This window comes from Pituophis catenifer, unplaced genomic scaffold (genome assembly GCF_029215685.1).
Source record: "Pituophis catenifer annectens isolate HBS135680 unplaced genomic scaffold, rPitCat1.0.hap2 SCAF_1, whole genome shotgun sequence".
Lineage (NCBI taxonomy): Eukaryota > Metazoa > Chordata > Lepidosauria > Squamata > Colubridae > Pituophis > Pituophis catenifer.
Genome location: NW_027256881.1, coordinates 330,895,362 through 330,919,854, shown reverse-complemented (window position 1 = coordinate 330,919,854; position 24,493 = coordinate 330,895,362). Strand labels below are relative to the sequence as shown.

Below are 24,493 nucleotides of genomic sequence, written 5' to 3'. Positions count from 1 at the left end.
CAGTTGGATATGTATAGCAGTGACCCTATCGTTGATCTATACAGTTTGTTGTCTGTGAAGGGTTCAGATTCCTCATACATGGTCTTCAGGAACTCAGGCTGCATGGGGGTCTCGCTGGGTTTTGCTTCGGACATGTTGCATTTGGACAGCAGCTCGATGATCTTTTCTCTCTGGGAGAGGCGGAAGCCCTTGTTGGTTTTTATCACTTGGACCCCTAGGTACCTGTCAATCTTCCCGAGTGACTTTAGGGAGAAGTGGCTACCCAGGTCGGTGGCGAACTTGTCACATCTGTCCTTGTGTTTGCTGATGTACAAGATGTCGTCCACGTAAACGAGCACACCCTCGAATGTGTTGTTTTCTCTCCTCGTAAAGAAACATTTGTCGGCTGAGGTGGCCTCGAAGCCCATGGATCTGAGGGCCTTGGCCAGGCAGTCATACCACCTTTTGCCTGACTGCTTGAGTCCGTACAGGCTTTTGTTCAGCAGCCAGGTTTGGTCCTCGCCTTTGTTGTATCCAGGCGGCGCCTTGACGTATATTTCTTTGTCCAACTCGGCGTGCAGGTACGCTGTTTGCACGTCGAACTGGAAGACCTCCAAGCCTAGGATGGTGGCTATCACCAGGGCGCTTTTGACGCTCTCCGCCCTGACGGTTGGCGAGTAGGTGTCTGTATAGTCTTCGGGGTATCTTTGGGCGAAACCCTGCGCGACTAATCTTGCCTTGTATAGGACCTTGTTGTCCTCTAATGTCTTGACCCTGAACACCCATTTGGTTCCTATTGGTTTTTTGTCCCCTGGAACTTGGGCAGGTGAGTATACCTGGAGGTTCCTTAGGCTTTCCATCTCCTTCTCCATGGCAGACATCCATTTTTCTTTTTCTTCCTGGGGGAGCCCGAGGATGTCCTCATATGAGCTGGGCGTGAAATGGGTGTTGTGGATGGTCATAACGTAGTCCTCTAACTTCTTTGGTAGCTTGTTTCTGGTTCCTCTGATTGGCCTGCTGGGGGTTGGTTCGGTTTCCTGCATGTTGTCTGCCTCATTATCCGTTAGGTCATCTATCTTCAGTGAGGGGTGCCCTTCTTTCCAACCTTTGACGCTTGCCTTGCGATGGTTGGCTTTGTGCCCTGTGACCTCTCTGACCTCCCTTTCCCCTTGGTCATGCTCGAACGTGACCCTATTGGTTGGGATGTCATTGGAGTGTACCCTCGACCAGTTTGCGTTTTCGTGGAAACTGGCTGATCTGGAAACCACAAAACGGTTATTGTTGTCGACAAATCTGTAGCCCTTTGTGCCCGGTTCGTAACCCACGAACCTTAACCTTTTTGATAATTTTTCCCCCTTTCTTCTTAGCTGCCTGGGAATGTGGACATCAGCTGGGGCGCCGAATATGTGTAAGTGAGCAATGTTGGGCTTTCTGTTGTATAGCATCTCGTATGGTGTCTTATTGATAGAGCTTGACCACAGTCTATTCAGGGTGTAATTGGCGTAGTGTAATGCCTCTGACCAGAAATGCTGCCCCATCTCAGCATCCTCCAGGGCGCATCTCATCATGGTTTGCAACACCCCGTTTTTTCTCTCAGAGACTCCATTTTGGAAGGGGGAGAAAGGTGAAGAGGTGTAATGCGCTATGCCCTGCTCCCTCAGCCACCTTGTGAACTCTTTGGCCATGAACTCTGAGCCCCTATCGGTCATTATCTGCCTTATTCTCATGTTGTGTTGCATGTCTACTCTCCTGTGGAATTCTTTAAACCTTTGGAACACTTCATTTTTGTGTCTCAGGGAGTAGACATACCCGTACCTGGTGTAGTCATCTACAATCGTGAGGAAGAACCGCTTCCTATGTCCTACAGAGGGTTTCATTGGCCCTACCAAGTCCATATGCACCAATTGGAAGGGGTATTCCGTGGTTCGTTTGGATCCCCTGGGGATGGCCTTAACCTTGATCTTAGAACGCTTACAAACTGAACACTCCAAGTAGTTTTCGCAGTTCTTTACTTTGAGACCCTCGGTACATTCCGTCATTTTCTTTACAATGGGGAAGCTTATGTGTCCCAGTCTCCTGTGGAGGAGATGGGCGCAGTTATCATGCAGTGGCTTGCCGATAGATACGGACTTGCTTGTCTTCTCATGGCTACTTCCTGCCTCCTGCTGCACCCCCTCTGTTTCTGGATACTTATCTATCCTGTGGTTTGTGCTGGTATCAATGCCTTCTTCCTCTCTTGCATTGGGTGTGAAGTAGGGGAGTCCCTCGTGTATGGTTACCTTTCCTATCTCTTTCCCCTGCTTGATCAAGTGTGCCTTTCCATCTTTAAACTTTATTTCTATATTTGTGTCTCGTGTTAGCCTCGTGATGGCTAGCACATTGTGGGGAATCTCTGGTATGTACAGTACCTCCTTTAAGTCCCCTAGCTGTGTGATGTGTACGTTTCCTTTCCCCACTACTCTGACCTTGCTTTGGTTTGCCACCTTTATCTCTGAGTCTATTTTTGTGAGTGAGTCTAGCAGCTCTGGGTTACAGGTAGTGTGACTTGTGGCCCCTGAATCTAGAAGCCATGAGTTTCTCTCTATCTTGTGTTTGTCATCTGGGTCATCGTGCCTGATCCCGTACATGGAGCCAGAGCTACTCTCCCTGGAGTGGTCTCTGCGCTCGTGGTGTTTCTTGGGGTTGGGTGACCATCCTCGCCCCCTTTCCTTTGGGTACCTGCGTTCAGGTGACCTTCCCCCTCTACTGTCGTGCTGCCCCCTATCCCTATGGTTCCTGGGGCAATCCTTTTTTAAGTGGTTCCTCGATCCACAAGCATAACATTCTGAGGTATCCCTGGCCCTATCCTGGAAATCCACCCTCTTTGTGGGTCTGGGGTCCCCTTTGGCTAGTTGGCGTTCCCTCCTCAGGGTGTCCTCTGCAACAAGCTGACTGGTCAGTGAGCCTAGTGTGAGGTATTGCATGTTGAGGCTATTTAGTTGGGTCATGAATATGTCCCAGCTGCTATCAAGAGAGTTTATGATTATGCTTATCATGCTCTCTTCAGTGATGATTTCCCCCCTCTGCATGAGTTCTGTCCTTGCAGCATTCATCTTTAAGATGTGCTCACTCATGGGGACCCCTGCCTTATGCTTGGTGGAGTGGAACTCCCTGGATAGTCTAGTGGTGGTGGCTCTGCTTTGGCTATAAAACAGGTTACATAATTTTTGCATAATATCATAAACAGTTAGATTGTCCTCAATAGATGGATACATAGCGGATGGAATGGAGGTTAACATGATGCAAAATGCCCTGTGATGAATGCAGTCAATTTCCAGTGACCAGGGCTTTTGGGGAGGTTTGTTAGCTAGGAACAGTGCATTCTCTCTCATGAGAGCAACTCTTAATTGTTGGCTCCACTCTATAATATTACCCCCATCTAACTGCAGTTTTGGCAAATTGGCATAATTTGCCCCAGAAATGTTAGTAAGGTTACTTACTGGGGGGAGCTGTCCATGGTCCAAGTTGTGATTAAATTCACAATAAGGCTTTGGGATGTCTGTGGCCATTCTGTACTTGCTTGGATCTATGTAACTTGCTTCTCTTATTACAGGCAGGTACTGGGCATGCGCGAAGCTCATTCCGCGCTGGAGTCCATCGGGTGAGGTTCCTGTTGCTGGAGCTCCCAGGCCTAGGCCTAGGCCCGTCGGTGGGAGGCTGGACCCGCCTCCGGTGGGTCCGAAGATCCCTCCCTGAGGTGGACACCACTGCTGGATGGCCGGATCCCCGGCGAAGAAGGGCAGAAGGTGAGGGGGCGACGCGGTCGTAAGTCGAGGACTTTCGCGGGTCGGCGGCGCGGCAGCAGCGGAGGTCGTAGGTTGAGGACTTCCTGCTCCCGGCGGCTCGGCGGCAATGGCGGCGGCGGCGGCTGATCCTCCCTCGTGGTCGCTGGTCCCTGGTCGCGTGGACTGGCCTGATGGGTGTCGTGGCGTTGGTGAGTAGCTGGTCCTTCTCTTCTGCCTCGGGCCTCGCGTTGTCGGTGTAGCGGGTGGTGAGTTCGAGTCCTGCGGTTGACTTTTCCTGCAGGCGGGCGGTCTTTTGTGCCGGTTGCTGGTGCGCGCGGAGTTTTTTGTGGGCTGTGCCTCGGTTGCCTGGTCTCTGTTGGTTGTCCTGGCCTTCTTGTGCCCCCCGGGATTTTTCTTCGATTTATTGAGTGCTGCGGGAGGCTCGAAAGCAGAGCCTAGGGCAGCGGTGATGGTCTCGATTGCCTTTTGCAACTCGAGATCGGTGGGCGTTTTTCTTTTTGTTATTGCGATCTCTTCGTGGTCGCTTTCAGAGTTGGGCTCTTCGTAGTCACTTTCTGAGTCTCCCTCGTCTGTTTCGGGGTTCGGGCATTTTCGCGCCAAGGGATTCAAATCCTGGCTTCCCATTGGCTGGTGCTCGTCCCAAGATGGCCGCCGGGAAGGGGGCGCGGAGATGGATTCTGCCGGCTCAGGGTCATCGGGTTGGGGTGGCTTACCCTTTTTTGCTGGCTTTTCTTTCTCTGTGGTCTTTGGGGCCTCGATCGCTGCTTCTTGTTGCTCGAAGAGGCTTTGAAGGTCCGCGATGAGGTTTTCTTTGTTGCTGTTTCCCTCCATCAGTTTCAGGATGGAGAGTTTGAATTTATTCATTTTCTGTGCTGTTTCTTCTTCCGGGGCGATGATTTCCTTGGATGGCCCCTCTTCATCTGATTGTGAGTCCAGGCTGGAGTCCTGTTCGCTTCCAGCTTCTGTCTCCTCCATGGCTGTGGCTTCGGTTGCAAGCTTCTCAGCCATCTTCTTGGTAAGAGCTCTGGTCTGTGCTCTGTTTGCTTCTTCAGGATAGGTGTTGGGTTCAGTCATTGTCTGGAGTTATGGGCAACCGACCTCTGCTACCATTTTGTTAGAAACTGGATCTAGCCCAATAACTCAAAGACATAGCCCAATTCTTTTCAGTAGTTTTATTGTTGGTCTGTTGGTACTGGAGGTCACTGACCTTGTACCTTTCTCTTTCAGGTATACATCTGGAATCAACTGTGGAACATGTGGTTGGCCCTTTTGTACCCAGGAGGAGGGGTCAAGAGGTAAGGAGTGGTTACAGGGATTATGGGATATGTGGTTAGTTAACCCTTGAAGGACCGGGTGGTCAGGGAGAAGTAATAGTTAGGCATTTATCATGACAAACTTAAAATAGGTTTGCTAAGAAAAAACAAATCCTATAAACTCATGCTTCTTTATATTATGATTTTTCCCCCTAGAATAAAAAGAAACAAAAAAGTACAAAAAAGAAACTCAAAATGACTTCTAACCTTCAATAGATAATTACAATTTATTACCCCTCCTCCATTTTAGTTATTATATAAGTCTTTCTTTTAATCCACACCTTTCTTAAATCTTGAAATCCATAAATCATCGTGTCATTTATTTCTTCTTTCAGCCAAAAGCCCATATAAACTTTCCAGGCTTTCAAAAAAAGTTTTGTTGTTGTTTTCTCTGACAAAGCAGGAGAGTTTTGCCATTTCTGAGAATTCTGACATGGTCATAATCCATTCCTCCATTGTGGGGAGGTCCTCATTCTTCTATTAAACTCATACAATACTTTCAAATCCCAGCAGGAAAAATAAGAAGAAATAGCCTATCACTTTGCATTATGTAAGCTCCCCCAAATGTTAAGTGCAGCCTTCCACCACTAAAAGATTGTTGTCTCCTACATTAAGTAGTCATTCTTTTTCAGAACTCAAAGTTCAGTCATAATAAGGAAATAAGAAGCAGCAGTTTGAACTAGTGGTTAAGGTGCTGGCCTAGGAACCAGAAGACCATGAGTTCTAGTCCCGCTTTAGGCATGAAAGATAGGCTGGGTGACTTTGAGCCAGTCTCAGCCCAACCCACCTCACAGGGTTGTTTTGTGGGGCAAATAGGAGGAGGGAGGAGTATTAAGTAGGTTTGCTGCCTTGAGTTATTTATAAGCAATAGTAAAGGTAGAATAATAAATAAATAATCGAAGTGAGGAAACAACCAAGTGAAATTCACTTGTGGATGACAAGGTAGATATTTGAGTCATTCTTTGTCACTCTTTGTCGTTACTTCACACAATCCTACAAATTTGTGATAGCTTGTTGGTACAGCTCTGAGAGTTCCTTAGATTGCCCTGAATCTCTCCTGGATCCTGGCTCTCTTTTGGCCGAGATTTCACTGTGTACGTTGCTTTAACACTGCTGAGCGTATCATGGCGAAAGTTGATGGCCTGCGGGCAGTGGAATCTCTCCCGCATGAGGTAGCCAAGTTGTGTTGTTGCAACAAAGCCTTCAGCTGTTGACATCATCCTGGTAATTTTTGCATGCACAAACTGAACTGCTAAGAGGGTCCCTGTGGAAAATGGGAACATGCCAGTGTCACAACAAGAAACTCCAATTACATTCAAACATTTTTTCCACCTCACAGGGTGTCAGCAGGAGGGATTGAGATAGCAGCTTCGATCACACAGTTGGAGCTACTATCTTGAATTTTTTACCCTCCCCGCCCCACACTTGCTTCAATATCCTACCACACGTTTGAAGGAGGGGAAAACACCTTTGTTTATTCCCCCAACTTTATGACAAGCTTTGCTTTGAGATTGCTACCTTATAAGGCAACCGTGTCCAAAGTTGCAGATTCCGAAAAATATCAAATTGCTCACCCCGTGAGACATCCCACACTGTAACACACTGATCCAAATTGCTGATGAACAGGTACTGGTCATCCTTTGAAAAACATGCACAGGAAATGCCACGGGAGAAGGAATCTTCCTGGGAAGGAACAAACAAACAAACAAACAATATTTTGGGAAAGTAGTTCAATTCAACCGGAAAACAAACAGGAAAACAACATGCAAGACACAGATCAGGAGGAGGGCAAACAGGAGACAAATACTCTTGCTGAGGTGAGTCTCTGGAGATAAACATAAAAGCCACTGTTGGAGTGATGGCATACAGAAGGAAATTATATTTTTCTAGAATTTCTGTTCAATGCAGTCAGATTTGCATGATTATCCATTGCTAAAACACTTAATTGCTTGAAAGCTGGATATCTGTGCGACCATCTATCCCCAGTAGTCTCTGCCTTTAAAGTAGATTCTGTCCAAGTCCTTCCACTCAAGGAGTGCCATCTCCACAGACCACACAAACAAACTGTAGCCATAGCTAACCTGCCTCTTTTCTGGAAGCAAGTTATCTCTAGAATGAAAATTATGAATTAACAGGCAGGAGAATATAGCTAAATAAAGAGGGCACCAAGGTCAATTTTGTGAGATGTAAATGCCTTATTCCCTAATGTGTAAATAATGTATATATGGGACATCGGGGGTTAACTTATTCTTTGGTTCCTAATGTATTCATAATTCACCACTCCCATTCTTGGCTCCACCCCTTGTATATATAAGGAGCCACCTTCACCATTTTCCTTGCTTCTATCTGTGAATATTCAGTGAATATAGAATGCCTGTTATAATTAAAGAGAAATATATTTAAACCTCTAACTCTTATTATCATTATTGAGTCTGATCCTGAAAATATTGCAACAAGCTGGTAGCAGAGGATGGTTAATTGACTCAATAAATACTTAAAGATGTCTAAGAAAGATAGGCCCAACACCAGGGCCTACAGCAAAGAAATAGAAACTGAACAAGAAATAATCAACGAATCCACAAACGCGATTTCGAGAGAATCCGAAGAATACACCACTGAAGAAGAAGAACTAATAAATGAAAATAATGACCAGGAGGAAATCGAAATAGAAAATAACGAACTCAGGTCAGAGATATTAAAACTATTAAAAAGCCAGAAGAATGATGAAAGCCTCATCGCGAATCTCCAAGAAATGCTGAAAAACAGCGGAGCAGCGAGAGAGAAAAACATTGCTAAAGAGAAACCCAAAGACCAAAAAACTGTGAGTGATATGACTACAGAGAAAGTCGTTATGAAAAAGAAAAGATGTGATCCCGCGCGAAATTTTGAATGGCAGCCATCTTGGTTCCAACAAGCCTCCAAAGTGAGCGAAGCAGAGCCAATCAAAATGCTCAGTTCAAAATTTCTGGCGCGAAAAACGTTATCAGACAACGAAAGCGAAAAGGAAGATTCAAACTCTTCAGAAGAACCAGAATCAGAAAGCGAAGACGACTTAACGAAATCCCAAGTAAAGTCAGCAATGAAGACGCTTTTTGCTGCATTTGGGCCAAAATTAAAAATTTCCAAAGCGACAACGAAGAAGCTAGAGAACAAGCCGATACCTCAAGACCTGCACGCTCCCATCCTGACTTCGAGAGCGACGACGCCCGAGCCCAGAGAGCCATGTCGATTCCGCCCTACACCGCAGACCGGATCAAGTACCAACGCACACAAAAGAAAGAAAAGAGCAGTCGCCGCCATCAAAACTCCTAAAACCGACTCGTCTGAAGAGGAGCAGAGCGAGCGAGCTGCAATGGAGAGAACCTTCCACGACGACGCCAAAGAAGAAATGAGCAACGCGCATGTGCGAAACTACGTAGACGGTCCGGAAAGACTTGAACTGGCCAGAGAACCGCGCAGACTCGTTGCGAGCATCCCCATGCCGTTTTGCAATTTCCTGCACTTGTGAGACCACGGACTACCTCAGGTTGTAAGTAATGAACAAAATAATGTGGGAAACTTACCCAGTGACTTCCCAAAACTTAGAGTTGATGGCATTAATTTGCAAGAATGGTATCAACAGCTCCAGGTTGTATTTATGAAAGAAAATTTGCTATTCTTTATCACTAGTCCTCCAAGAAGACCTTGGACTTTAAAAATAGATTGTTTACATCATAGAGCATTTTTCTTAATAATATCTAGCGTGTCTCCTACAATGTATCATAGCATCAAACCAAACCTAACTGTTTCAGAAATAATTCAATGCATGTTTAATCTGTTTCACAGCGATAGTGTGGCTACCACTACAAGAATGTCTAAGGATTTCTTTTCTTCCAGAGTAAAACCAGGGGTTTCCATAAGTGAGCATTTGATATCTCTAAACAAAATAAGAGCTGAGCTGCATTTGAGGGGGGAAGTGATTTCAGATCAAACAATGAAAAGTGTTATTATCAATTCACTTGATTCATCATGGGATAGTTTTATGTCACACTTAGACACCATCAATCTAGGATATTTATCCATAGAAAGTCTATCTAACAAATTGATAGCAGAAGACAATTCAAGAAAAAATCGTTCCAGCAATCACACAGAACACAAATCTTTTAGGAAGGTAGCTTTCCAGGAAAAATACAATGAAGCTTTTAAATGCCATAATTGTGGGTCCAGGGAACACAATAGAAGAGACTGTCCCAAAATCTCAAAGGAGAGACATAGGTCAGAGTATAGGAGCAAATACAATTATAGACAGTCTTCCACAGATAGACATAAATATAGAAGCCCACCAAATTACAGAGATAGTAGAGGGGGTAGAGAAAATTCAAAAGAGAGAAAATCTGGTTCACTGAATGGACTAAATAAACAAGACAGCACTAAAACACAACAAAATGAGAACAATAATTGGCTTATTGATTCTGGGGCAACCAACCACACCACTAATAACAAAAATATATTGTCTTCATTTACAGAAGATAAATTTGTAATAAAGGTAGCTAATCAAGAAAAGGTTCAAGTATTAGGCAGAGGAAATGTGACCTTACCTGGCCTAGGAAAAATAGAGGGGGTATTGTTAATTCCAGAAATACCTCATAACATACTAAGTGCCATAAAACTAAGCAGAGATTCTGACATCAATATAGTTTTCTCAAAGGGGAAAGCAACTTTAGAGAAGGACAAAACAAATGTAGGCACTGTGATGATTAAAGGAGGCCTACCCTATCTAATAACAAAAGAAAGATGGTTACATAACATTGATTCAAATATGGAAGATTGTATTGAGGCAGATGATGAAAATGTTAGTAACAGTGACAATGATGAATGTAAAATATCTCATGATCACGCAAATACACACAATGAGAAGAAACCAAGAATAGGTAAACCAATTCATGATGAGTGTGCTCACATCTTGCATAGGAAGTTAGGACATGCAAGTTTTCCTGTAGTACAAAAAATGACTGAACACGCAGAAGGTGTCAAAATAAAAAATTGTGAAAATTATTTGGAATGCTCAGTATGTAAATCCACTAAACTAAAAACTAGTCCCAGACCAAAAAAATCCAACAGATCAACTAACAAAATTTTTGACTTAGTACATATGGACCTAGTTGGTCCATTAACTCCATCAATCACTTATAGAAAACGTTACTTCCTAACAATAGTAGACGATTACAGTCGCTATGGTTTTGTTTACACATTAAAACACAAGGATGAAACCTTTCAGAAATTTAAGGAATTCTACAAACGCATAGAAACACAACATAATATCAGAATAAAACAAATTATGACAGATAGGGGATGTGAATTCATGTCTAAAGAATTCTCCCAATGGTTAAAGGATAGAGGAATGCTACATTTCACGTCTAGTCCATTTTCTGCGTTCCAAAACGGGATTGCAGAGAGAAAGAATTCCACACTACAAACCATGATTAGGTGCACATTAGAGGATGCTGGTTTAGGCAAACAATTTTGGTCAGAGGCCTTACATTATTCAAATTACACTCAAAATAGAACCTGGTCCAGTATTGTGAATAAAACACCATATGAGGTGATGTATAATAGGAAACCCAAATTAGCACACATGCACATATTTGGAGTCACTGCAGACGTACACATACCTAAGCAGTTGAGAAGAAAGGGAGAAAACGTATCCAGAAGATTAAGATTTATGGGATATGAAACTGGCACCAAAGGGTACAGATTCATTGATAATAATAACAAATTTATAGTCTCCAGAACAGCTGTGTTCCATGAACAGGCCAATTGGTCTAAATTACATCTTAATGAAATATTTCCAAATAAATGCAAAGATACAAAATCTTGTGAGGAAGGGACAATAGAAAATCAAAATATCAACAAAAATAAAAACAAAACCAAAACTTGGACAAATAGTCAGCACAAAATAAAGACAGACACATTAACAAAAAAGGAAGCAAGATATTTGCATGATAACCATAGCAAACCCGAAAGAGCTATTAGAAACAATAGAAATCAAGTACCAAATAAATACAGAGATTACATAATGCATATGGATGGTGAACAAATGACACCTAATACATATGAGGAAGTATTAAAACTCCCTCGTGAAGAAAAGGAAAAATGGGAACTAGCTATGAAAAAAGAGATGGAAAGTTTGCAAGGATTAAATGTGTTTACACCTGCGATTGCACCTAAAGATAAAACGATTATAGGTACCAGGTGGCTTTATAAAATTAAGAATCTAGAAGGAGGCAATACTCTATACAAAGCTAGATTGGTTGCACAAGGTTATGCACAAAAATATCCGGAGGACTACACTGACACATACTCCCCCACAGTGAGAACAGAGAGTGTTAAAACAGCTCTAGTAGTGGCATCTGCACTCAATCTTGATGTATTTCAATATGACATACAGACTGCGTATTTACACGCAAAACTAGATAAGGAAATATATGTAAGAGCACCACACAGTCAATACACTAATAAGAATGAAATTTGGCTATTGAACAAGAGTCTATACGGATTAAAGCAATCTGGCAAAAGATGGTACGATTGCTTGGTAAAAGTACTTAAGACCATGGATTTCAACGCTACCACTGCTGATAACTGTTTCTTTGTAAAAAAGAGTGATGATCACATTGAATTTGTGTTAATTTATGTAGATGATATTTTATATATAGGAAAACACAAGGAGAGAAGAGAAACCTTTGTAAATAAGCTAAACGAACATTTCTCGTTGAAATCTCTAGGTAAAGTAAACAAATACCTTGGTGTACAAATTAACAAAACTAGAAGGGGATTCAAACTTACTCAGAAAGATAAAATCATTGAACTTCTGAACAAATGCAATTTAAACAATGCCAAACCCTGTGACACTCCTATGCAAACTGATTTCCTTAGAAACACTGATGAATCTTCCCCTGAATTCAAGGATAATACATTTTATAGATCAGTCATAGGTTCACTTCTTTATATATCTAATTGGACCAGGCCAGATATTGCATTACCACTCAATTTATTGTCAAGATATGTTAGCAAACCAACAATGTATCATTGGGAAGCAGTCAAAAGAATTCTAAGATATCTGAAAAGTACATTAGACTTTTGCTTAGTATTAGAACCTAGTAATGATAAAGAACCAAAACTTACATGTTACGCAGATGCGGATTGGGCTGGAGATATATCATGCAGAAAGAGCACTTCTGGTTATATTTTTCTATTAAATGACTGTCCAGTTTACTGGTACACTGGTAAACAAGAACTGGTAGCCACTTCGACCACAGAAGCGGAATATGTTTGTTTGTCCAAAGCTGCAAATAACCTTGTATGGTTTAATGATTTGATTTCAGATGTTTGGAAAAAACCTGCTTTGCCTTTTGTTATGCATGAAGATAATAAAGCAGCCATTGAAATATCCAGATCCGATGCCATTGGACAAAGGTCCAGGCATATAGATATAAAATTTAAGCATGTGAGACAATTGTCTCAAGATGGATTTATCAAAGCAGTGCATTGTGATACCTCTGAACAATTAGCTGACATATTGACGAAGCCTTTACCTTCTAAACAGCACAAATATTTAACATCAAAATTATATGTCTTATATTGTCCTGAATCTGAATGTAATTGGTGTTGTATAGCGAACCGGCATTTAGAGGGGGATTTGTGAGATGTAAATGCCTTATTCCCTAATGTGTAAATAATGTATATATGGGACATCGGGGGTTAACTTATTCTTTGGTTCCTAATGTATTCATAATTCACCACTCCCATTCTTGGCTCCACCCCTTGTATATATAAGGAGCCACCTTCACCATTTTCCTTGCTTCTATCTGTGAATATTCAGTGAATATAGAATGCCTGTTATAATTAAAGAGAAATATATTTAAACCTCTAACTCTTATTATCATTATTGAGTCTGATCCTGAAAATATTGCAACAAATTTAATAATAAGCTCTCCTTCAATCACACTTAATTTCTTGTGACAAAATAGATACAAAATTGCTTTCTTGGCATAGTACAGATAAGAGTTATAATTTCCTTCTTCTAGAGCAAGGGAGTCAAACTCAAGGCCCATGGGTCACATCCGTCCTGCGAAGTGCTTAGATCTGGCCTGCGGGGCCACTCTGGAAACAGCAACGGACCGGCCTGTGGTGCCTCTGCCAGCAAAAACGGAGCTTATGAGGGCAGTGGGTGACCCTCATGAGTTCTGTTTTTGCTAGCAGAGGGTTGCTGGAGGCTGTCGCAGGTGAAAACAGAGCTTAGGAGCCCATTTTCTCTGGCAGAGCACTTGGGCCACCACAGGTTCCCCTGACATGAGTGACATTAAGCTGACTATGCTCCTTGGCCAGGCCCCCCTGGCCCTCCCAAGGTCAAGCACAACCTGATGCGGCCCTCAATGAAATCAAGTTTGACCCCCCTGTTCTAGAGATTATATTTTTTAATATTCCTATCTCAGGCATTTCCTGGGACTCTCCCATGCAAGTATTAACTAGAGCTGAGTCTGTTTAGCTTTTTCAAGATCAGCGAAGTGCTGCCAATTACTGCAAAAAGCTTCATGTACTGAGATTGAGATCTGAGGAAATGGTAATGATTTAATTCCCCATCGTGGCAACTGTTCTGAAGTCTTCTGATGTTAATGCTCCTCCGTTCCCTCAGGATCACCTTCCATCTCTACTCTAATGCCAATTCTACATTCTAACTGGACATATCAACTTTGTGCAAGAGCAGAAATTCTACCTTCTGGAAAAACATCTGGTGCTCCCAGGAGCAGAGCTGAACATCCCAGAGACACAGCAGTGAATCTTCTGAACCACTCAGCAGCCATTTCTCTCCATGGCTGGTTGTCAGGCAGGTGATGCAGTTCCCATGAGCTTCTAGCGGGAACACATGGGCTTCCAAGCAATAGTACATGAAGAGCTCCCCGTTAGTCATTCCATAGAGCACCCGGTATCCAGACAGAAGAGCCACGTTAGAAATTGTTGCGCCAGGGATCTGTGTGTAAAAGGTGTAAACCGGCCGGTCAATCAAGAGACCCGTTTCTTCCTGATGCAGATCCAGAACCTGCACAAGATCATCAGAGGCAACTGCCAGCTGGTTTTCATTCTGAGTGAGTGCCAAGTTGCAGATAGGTTTTTGGTTCTCTGCTGGAGGGATGCAACCAACATCTTGCCTGGAATCCAAGGGAATCACCAGCACCGTTCCAGAAACCAGTCCCACAAAGAGAAGATTCTTCTGCTCAGCCACTTCCAGACACTGGACTGGAGCTGATGCATCCAATTTATCCTGCTCCTTTCCTGGTGGGAGACAAATGTCAACAAGCACTGCCGACTCCTCCCGTTGTAGGTACTTCTCGACCGCATTTGGAACTGGAATTTCTATTGCTAAGCAAGATGGTTGTTTAAGTGAATTGTGCCCAATTTTACAGCCTTTTTTTTTTTTTTTTGCCATGGTTGTTAAGAAAATCACTTGTTAAGTGAATCATGTAATCATTAGGAAAATCCAGCTTCCCCTGTTGGCTTTGCTTGTCATGGCTGAGTACCGTGTTTCCCCAAAAATAAGTCCGTGTCTTATATTTTTTTGAACCCTGAAATAAGCACTTGGCCTTATTGCCATGCATTCAAAAGCCCGATTGGGCTTATTATCAGGAGATGTCTTATTTTGGGGGAAACAGGGTATAATTCTGCTAGCCATTTCTGTCTCTACATTGGAGACCAGACACTATCTCAATATCATTTTCTGGGATACACAAGGCAGGCAGTACAACTGTATTGCCTGAATGACCAGTTTTTTGATAGCTAGTTAGTCTCAGGACAAAATGGGGGATTAGATTGCCCTAAAACAGAGGTTAGCAACTATGGCCCTTTTATGACTTGTGGACTTCAATTCCCAGAATTCCTGAGTTAACATGGCTGGCTCTGGAATTCTGGGAGTTGAAGTGCACAAGTCATAAAAGGGCCATAGTTGCCCACCCCTGCCCTAAGCAAAGTTCTTAGGTCCTCATGGAACAAATCACAAAGAGAGGGGAAAAAACCTCATGTTTCAAATCTATTCCACAGGAATATGGAGGACGGGAGAGAAAAGCATGTGCGTATGTGTGCATATGTGTGTATAGATGTGCATACTTTTCTCATAGGCAGCATAGCATTCTCAGAAAAAAACCCCCAAACCTGCTGAACTATTATCTATGGAAGATAGGAAGTCTGGCTATCAGAGCCGTGGTGGCACAGTGGTTAGAATGCAGTATTGCAGGCTAACTCTGCTCATCTCCAGGAGTTCAATCCTGACTGGATCAAGGTTGACTCAGCCTTACATCCTTCTAAAGTTGGTAAAATGAGGACTCAGATTGTTGGGGCCAATATGCTGACTCTGTAAACCTCTTGGAGAGGGCTATGAAGCATTATGAAAGGTTAATGTCTAAGTGTTATTGCAATTGCTAACAGAGGGGTCATATTTACAATTACAGGGCTATCTACAGTTGTCTCTGCCCCTTTGGCTCAGTCTGGTAGGTGGGTGTGCTCCATATCCCATCAATTTAAATGAAGACATTGCCAACAGTAGAAAAGGAGAGACACAGACCTTGGAGATGCTAATCAATCTGCTTTCTGGTAAGTCACTTTGTGAATGTCGAGACTCTCTACTACAGCTTTTTTGCCAGAATGTCCTTGACATGCTCTCCAAACTCCAAATTTCCCTCCTTCTGTTCTGGAGTATTTGACCCAAAGTTTCTCTGCTAAACTTTTTGGCAGGGATATCACTTACCTGCCTCTGTGTCCCAAATGACAACACTAGAGCTATAATAAGCTTGGGGAAAATAAATGTATTTGGCATTGTGGGAAAGCCTGATGCAGCTCTTGCTTGCCATACAAGGTGGGAGTAGTTTGTGCTTGCGATAACAGCTGAGGTCCCAGACTCTGAGGTAAGATGTGTGGCAAGAGGCCGACACCAGGGTAACGTCCCAGAGAGCCAGGTGTGTAGAAGGCATCCCTGTATCAGTCAAAACATCTGTCAGCAAACCCTGTTTGGCTAGACACCAGACCTAGGTAGAAAAAGAAGCATACTAAGGACAATTTCATTTCATGGTGGGGCTCATTGAGCAAAACAGGTTTAGGAGCTAAGAACCAGAGATAAAGATTCGGATCTCAGATGCTAGAAAAGTGCCCTGATTTTTCAGCCCAAGAGTAGTGAAACTTCATCGCTATACTTCATAACATGATCCTATGCGTTTATTTAAAAGTTTTTCCCAGTTAAAACAAAAATACTTCTAGAGTGGTGATAAACAACCTGTCCTCTAGAACAGTGTTTCCCAAACTTGGCGATTTTAAGACATGTGGACTTTAGCAACTGGCTGGGCAACGCAGGAGTTGAAGTCTATATGTATATGGTATAGGTTCTCCACAGTGGTGAAATCCAAATTTTTTACTATCGGTTCTGTGGGCGTGGCTTGGTGGGCGTAGTGTGACTTGGTGGGCGTAGCTTAGTGGGCGTGACAGGGGAAGGATACTGCAAAATCTCCGTTCCCACCCCACTCCAGGGGAAGAATACTGCAAAATCTCCATTCCCACCCCAGTCTGGGGCCAGCCAGAGGTGGTATTTGCCGGTTCTCCAAACTACTCAAAATTTCCACTACCAGTTCTCTGAACCGCTCAAAATTTCCACTACTGGTTCTCCAGAACCTGTCAAAACCTGCTGGATTTCACCCCTGATTCTCCTGCTTGAGCAAAGGGCTGGACTAGAAGACCTCCAAGGTCCCTTCCAGATTCTGTTCTGTTCTGTTCTGTTCTGTTCTGTTCTGTTCTTAGGGAAGCAACTGAGTGCTACTTCTTGGAACAATGGGAAGTGCTTATCATGTGTTTCATAGAGTATTGTGAATGCAGCTTGTCCAATTTTTTAAGCTTCTGGTTACCTTTCTGCAATTGCTGCCAAGTGATTTACCATTGCTTAAATGGTAAAAATCGATACCCCTGAACAGACTTTGCTGATCAGTTACACTCAGGGGAAATACAGAAAATTATGCACCCATTCAGATCATTATTTATGGCAGGCAGATCGTAGTAATGGTAAGCTCTGCAAAAATAAGTTGGCCTATGGAGGAACAATCATTGCTGAAGGAGAATCAGCACAGTTCTGCAAATCTTCCGTCAACAACCCTTCAGAGGCTGGTCATTGTAAGAAAAAATATTGGAATATTTGGGTCTTAGCCTGGTCCAATATGGTTTTTGGTATAGGGCCGTGATGGCGAACCTATGGCACGCGTGCCACAGGTGGCACATGGAGCCATATCTGTGGGCACGCAAGTATTGCCCTAGCTCAGCTCCAGCATGCATGTGCACACCGGCCACCTGATTTTCGGGCCTTCCGGGCCCACCGGAAGTCAGAAAATGGGCTGTTTCTGGCCTCTGGAGGGCCTCTGGGGCGGTGGGGAAGGCCATTTTCACCCTCCCCAGGCTACAAAAAAGCCTCTGGAGCCTGGGGAGGGCGAAAAATGTGCCTACTGGGCCCACCATGCCATCATGTGCCAAAAGCGTGGGAGCACGGGAGGGGGTCTTTGCTGGGGGCAGGGCACATTGAATTTTGGGTTTGGGCACGCACGAGTGCGACCCCCCCACACGACCCCCACTTTTGGCATGCGGCGGCAAAAAGGTTAGCCATCACTGGTATAGGGTTTCCTACTTCAGCAGGGGGTTGGACTAGAAGACTTAAAGTCCCTTCCAACTCTGTTATTCTGTATGTGTCTTAAAATTGCCAAGGTTGAGAAACTCTGTTCTAGAACGTGTGACTCCCAAGCCAGCTTTCTTGGAAGCCCCTAAATCTTCCCTCATCTCTAACTGCTGACAAGTAGTAACATAGTTTTCTATCCGTTTGAGCTATGAAAACTGCTCTAATAAATCCTGAACTAATCTTAGCTACAACTAAACTAATCCCCATACACTGCTGTGACTGTATGAGTGAAACTTCAGCTCTTTTTGCGTCCATCCTGTGCATGACACATGTGGCTTCAACCACACAACGACCAATTTGGCTTGTTTCCTCTCCCCCACCCCTGCCCCCATCATAGAATGCCCTTGCCTTAGTCACATGTGGAACACACCTGTTTTGCAACATTACCCTATGCCTCTTACCCATATGCATTCGTCCTGGGAACTTGTGACGATGGTGGTATTGTCTGCCGAAATAGCAGCTGCACAAACCTCAGCAGAATGCAGCAAATCTGAGGCCAGGAGTTGATGGAATCCTGTCACATTGCCCAGGGAAACTCTTACATGGTGCCCAAAACCTGGAACAATGCAGTATGCAAAATGAGATAGCGGCATCCATATAAATGTGATGATGTTGAAATGACGATGCGGGCATGATGGTGTCATCACGAAAAGCATGCAAGTATGTAGGTCACGTAAGAACTGAATATGAACGCAGATGTCAGGTTCTGCTGTGGCACTCTGATGTGCAAAAAGCTCATTGCGTTGGCAAATAACCCAACTGAATCATGGCTTATGCATCCACACTGACATACATTCCTGCCAAGACAATAGATAACCTGCCACTCCTGCCAAGACAGGGGCGTCAAACTCGATTTCATTGAGGGCCGCATCAGGGTTGTGTTTAACCTCGGGAGGCGTGGCCAGAGTGGGTGTGGGCCAGAGGTGGTATTCAGCCGGTTCGCATCAGTTCACGCGAACCACTGGTGGAAATTTGGCCAAAGTCGCTGAACTGGTAGTGATGTCTAGCTGCCCCTCCCCGAAACGGTCCCCCGGTTGCCACTTTCTCACCCCGCCCACCATGTTCGTCGCTGCCATGTTCTTCACGCATGTGCATCCCATTGCCTTGCAAATCCAATGCAGGGGTGGGTTCTACTTACCTTTACTACCGGTTTGCAATGGGACGGCAGGTGCAGCAGCTTCTGCACATGCGCAGATCATCAATTATGATGTCTGAGCGGGTGGGTGGAGCCTCCTGCCACTTTTACTACTGGTTCTAAACAATTGGACAGAACCGGGAGCAATCCATCACTGGTCCAATGGGATGCGCATGCGTGATGAACATGGCGGTAACGGCAGCAGCTTTTTCCGCAACTTCCGGTATTTTTCGGTGGCCTGCGGCCAGCTGCCACCGCAGCTACAAAGCGGCTCTCAAAGAGAGTGCAGCGGCTGGATGGGGGAGGCTTCTTTGCCAGCCACTTTCCAGCAGTGGAGGCTGGCTGGGGGCTGCCAAAAACTCCGGTCAGCTTGCCCTCCAGACTCTTAACCAGCCGCTGCAGAAGGTAAGCAGCCTGAACAAAGAGGCGGTGGGGGGGGAGGAAGCGGGGCTAGGGCTGGGGCCGCTAAGCAAGGGAAACGGGGGTGACTGGCTAAGGGAGAGCAGGGGTAGATAGGTGGAAATTCCAAAAATTTTCCTATCTTTTCCTGTGGGCGTGGCTAGTGGGGGGGGTGTCATGTGACTGAGTGGGCGTGGGTGTGAATGATATCAAGTTGGCCATGCCCACTCAGTCACATGCCCTCCCACCTAGCCACGCCCACCAAACTGGTAGCAAAATTTTTGGAAACCCACCACTGGTATGACCAGCTCGATGTCATTCATGTCAGGGGCACCTGTGGTGTCCCGAGCACTTTGTCAGCGAAAATGGGCTCTCAAGCTCCATCTTTGGCTGCGACAGCCTCCTGCAATCATCCCTCATGAGCTCCGTTTTCGCTGGCAGAGGTACCGGGGGCCAGTCCTTTGCTGTTTCCAGGGTGGCCAGATCTAAGCACCCCACGGGCTGGTTCTGGCCCACAGGCCTTGTGTTTGACACCCTTGTGCCAAGACAATGGCCAGCAATCGTTTTAGGAGTGTGGTGGTTTTTCATTTTTTGGATGTAAGGGAGGGCTTTATGCACATACAGGCTATATCTCGGAAGTGGACTATGAGAGGGCTATGCCCAATGCCCTCCTTAATTTGCCCTTACCATCCTCCCTCCTTCTTATTTACAAAATTAAATGAGAAGCTGGCATAAGGCAAAGTACCAGCATTTAGCACCATCTTGATTGATCAGAATGCCTCCAGTCTCAATATAAGATGTATATTTTAGATGCTAAACTGCTAAAAAAAAAAGGGTCAAAGACAAAGCTAACTAGATTAGAATATGGGATGGTGAGAGACCACGAAGGGACCCTTCTGGTGAATGGATATTTTATGATATCCAGCCATTATAGAAATCATTTTGTAAAAACGTCCCAACATTGCATTTTATCTTTTGTAAACTGTAAGAAGTCTACATGATTTAGTAGCAGACAGTTTTAAGTAATAATAACAACTACGACAACATATGTTGAACATCCCAAATGGGCCCTCTGGCAATTTTTTTTGCTAGCTTTTGTCAAGTGTCAAATGATTAAAGCTAATCTCCTAGGCTTACAGAGATTAGATGATCAGCATTAGCCTCTGCCAGCTACTTCGTTGATACGATACAGCTATTAAATGACATTATTAACCAATGTAGGGTAAAGGAGCAGGAAATTCACTCAAACCTGTTGCCAGGAGAGATTCGTCTTTTGAAAGCACCACAAAGCTGATCCTTTCTGGGAGCTTTTCCAGCAGGCTGTGCCCATCAGAAGAGATCTGTCAAGAGAGGCGGTATTGGAGGTGGTTGATTGAGTAAGAAGGGATCCCACCTCCCCCTCCCCACTCTGCCTCAGCACACCCCGTGTGTCTTTGGCTTTAGTGTTTGATTTTAAGTTTTTATGTTTTAGTTTAGGTGTAACTATAAGCCACCCAGATATACCCTATGGCCGTGATGGCGAACCTATGGCACGCCAGAGGTGGCACACAGCGCCCTCTCTGATGGCACACGAGCCGTCGCCCCAATTCAGCTCCACTGAGCATGCGCGCACCCCTCCCACCGGCCAGCTGGTTTTCGGGTCTCTGCCGTGCATGTGTGGGGGCGGGGCATGTGCAGGGGGCTGTGTGCACATGCATGGGAACACGTGCGTGTGGGGGGAGTGTGTGCATGCACAGGGGTGGGGCACATATGTGGGGGCTGGGCACCCATTGCATTTTGGGGGTTCGGGCACGGGCGCGCTTTGGGCACTCGGTCCGGAAAAGGTTAGCCATCACTGCCCTATGGTAAGATGGGCAGAGAAAGAAAGAAAGAAAGAAAGAAAGAAAGAAAGAAAGAAAGAAAGAAAGAAAGAAAGAAAGAAAGAAAGAAAGGGTTTGAATCCATTCCTAACCTGGACATTTTAGCTTTCTCAGATGTACGCATAGAGTAGAGAAAGTCCGAGTACCTACTGATCCCACGGAAGAGTTATAATTGTGGAAATAAGATGTTCTATATGCTCTAAATCAGGGGTCAGTCCCCAATCCCTGGGCTCTGGCCTGATACCGGGCCGTGGCCCATTCGGAACTGGGCTGTGCAAGTGGTGGGCAAGCGTGCGCACATGCAGGTCCACTTGCCCGAGTGGCGGGCTAGTTCATGCACACATAAAGCTCCATTTTGCATGCCCACTGCTTGTGCAAATGGAGCTGCATGCACGGTCACCCACCACTCACTCCGAACCATCCCCTTTCTCTCCCACCCCCACTGCCGCCAGCAGCGCTGGTCCATCTCCAAGGAGGGCCAGGACAATGCTGCTTAACATCTTGAGGAGTTGTAGGACAGAGATGGACATTTTTGCCACAGTTGTGAAGCGAACCTGGTTCCCCAATTGACTTTGCTTGTTGGAAGTTAGCCGAGAAGGTTACAAATGATGATCACATGACCCTGGGATGCGCCAACCATCATAAATGCATGTCAGTTATCAAGAGTCTGGATTTTAGTCACATAATCATGGAGATGTTGAGCAGTGGTGAAATGTAAAATTTGTTACTGCCAGTTCTGTGGGCGTGGCTTGGTGGTGGTGGGGTAATGTGACTGAGTGGGCGTGGCCAACTTTTTTTTTTTTTTACTTTTAAAACCATTTTTTCTACAACCTCCTTGGGCAAAGAGGTTGTAAAAAAATGCTTTTAAAAGCTTCTGACGATCAGGCAACTCAGCTGGGATTGTCAGAGGCTTTTAAAAGCATTTTTTTCAGCCAAAGAGGTTGTACAAAAAATGCTTTTAAAAATAAAAAAAAGCCTCTGATGATCATGCAGCTCAGCTGGGCATGGGGGGTGGCAGGGATTTTTGCTACCGGTTCTCCGAACCACCTGCTGCCATCGCTACCGGATCGGGTGATCCAGTCCGAACTGGGAGCATTTCACCCCTGATGCTGAGATGGTTGTAAGCACAAGAGCCTGTTGTAAGTCTTTTTTTTTTTTTGTACCATTGGAAATTCATATGGTTACTAAATGAATACTTGTAAATTGCGGACTATCTGTAGGGTCCCTAATACCAAAAGGCTGTTCAGGCCTGAAATAAGATTTCCCCAAGGCATCTGCAAGAAAACCAAGACACAGTTCCCATATCCAACTATATCTCTTGGGTGACCCATGTTCCCTCTCCCCAACTAGGGATGTGGTAGAAGAACAAGCACCATCAAGAGAGAGCCCTTGCTGAAGCCGGCCACCAGCCTGCCCAGCCTGTGGAGCAATACGTTGCATGTTGGTGTCTCTTCTCCCAGCCCTATCAGTTCCTGCTCCGAGTGTAGCTGTCCGCTGATGCTGTCCCACAGGCTGAAGACACCCCGTTCAGATACAGTCACAATCACCAGCCTTGGTACAAACACAGTTCCACAGAGCCACTGGCCTGGACGCTCAGCAGAGATCTGGAAAATGGGTACAGCTGTCTCCAGATGCCAAGCGCTGACCTAGGAACAAGAGGAAAATCCCATTCAAGCTCTCCTTCCTTCTCTGTAAAGCACAATTTTCTTCCTATGAATAAAGAACAAACTGCTCTTCTTTATTGTCTCTAAACTTAAGGAGATACATTAAACTCAAGAAATTTGAGCAGAAGATGAAGAGGTAAAAGAGACAATAATAACATGGGTGAAAAATTTTGGATATGCAATAGAATTAGAGAAATGGCAACAACTATGGGAAAGCAATTATAAATTGACATTGGCAACTGTATATAAAGAAAATCTATATAAAATGTTTTATAGATGGCATGTGCCACCAGAAAGATTAGCAAAGAGGTTTAAGGATAAATCAGCCAAATGTTGGAAATGTTTGCATTTGTCGGGATCATACTATCATATGTGGTGGTCATGTTTAGAAGCAAAAAATTATTGGTCTAGAATACAGAAATGGTTGGAAGAAATATTACATAAATCTATAGAATTAAAACCAGAGTTTTTTTAATTGGATATTCTCCCAGAGAGAGATATAGTAAAGAAGATGTGTATTTAACTATACATATAATAACAGCATCAAGAATTGTATTTGCACAAAACTGGAAGACAGAAAAAATTCCGTCAGAAGGTGAAGTAATAAAAAAGATTTTAGACTGCGTGGAAATGAATAGATTAACTTTAAGAATAAAAGATAAAGAGGTATTAGTGTATTTCAAGACATGGGGAAGATTTTATATATGGTTAGAAAAGAAATATGAAGATAAGAGGATAGATAAATGATTTAGATAATAGAAAGTTAAATGAGGCGAAGCAGAGGATAAAAAAGAAATAGAAACCCAGATGACACCAGAGTAAATGAAAAAGGGGGATGGGAGGGGGGGAAGAAAGAAGATAAGAATAAATGTACAATTATGATGATAATACTGATAGATAGAATAAAACGGAAAAGAAATTGAAAGAAAGTATATACTATTAGAATACAGGAGTTGCTCGGATACCAAACAAGGAGAATATTCCACAGCAAAAGATAGAAAGGAGAGAGGAGGAGAGGGTAGGAAGAGGAGAGGGAGGGAGAGGAATGGAAGAAAGGGAAAAGGAGAGGAAGGAAGGGTAGGGAACAGGAGTAGGAGAGAAGGTGAGAAGGGGGAAAAGAAGAGAGGAGTGGGGGGAAAGGATGGGGAAGTAGGATGAGGAAGGAGAGGAGGAAGGAGAAAGTAGGAGAGGAGAGGAGAGAAGGAAGGGAAAGAGGAGAAGAAGAAGAAGGGTTGTTGTGAAATGAGGGAAGAAAGGGTAGAAGAGCAACTCCGAATGTAATTAAAATGCCTTATTTTAATGCTTTCTTTAAGGAAAACATGTATACGTAGGATTAATTATGCATAAGAAAATGTACATTTTATGTTATGTGTATAAGAAATAAAGCTGAAAAAGTTTTCAAAAAAAAGAAGTTTGAGCAGCAGTCCCAGAAAATCTGCTAACTGAACTAATAATCCAGTAGAAGATTAATTTCTGTCTTTAACTACAAAGGTGGGTACAGGTGGATACATTTGTTGACTCCCAAATTCAAATTTGTCCACACAGCAAAGTTATAGAACTCATGCTTCTTCAGAGGGCCTTAGACTCCAACTCCCATCATTCCCAGATATAATAATCCATGGTTAA

At 44.2% G+C, this 24,493-nt stretch overlaps 1 protein-coding gene across 1 annotated transcript in view; it reads right to left on the bottom strand.

Moving 5' to 3' along the window:
* Positions 1 to 6,060: 6,060 nt before the first annotated feature.
* NWD1 (NACHT and WD repeat domain containing 1) overlaps positions 6,061 to 24,493 on the bottom strand; it is a 39,931-nt gene continuing 21,498 nt past the window's right edge. The window contains exons 12-18 of the mRNA XM_070936354.1: positions 22,577 to 22,849; positions 20,594 to 20,684; positions 18,212 to 18,366; positions 15,852 to 16,128; positions 13,830 to 14,386; positions 6,652 to 6,760; positions 6,061 to 6,341 (exon numbers count right to left, since the gene is read on the bottom strand). Of these exons, the coding sequence (XP_070792455.1) occupies positions 6,061 to 6,341; positions 6,652 to 6,760; positions 13,830 to 14,386; positions 15,852 to 16,128; positions 18,212 to 18,366; positions 20,594 to 20,684; positions 22,577 to 22,849 (1,743 nt within the window). The remainder of the gene's footprint in view (positions 6,342 to 6,651; positions 6,761 to 13,829; positions 14,387 to 15,851; positions 16,129 to 18,211; positions 18,367 to 20,593; positions 20,685 to 22,576; positions 22,850 to 24,493) is intronic.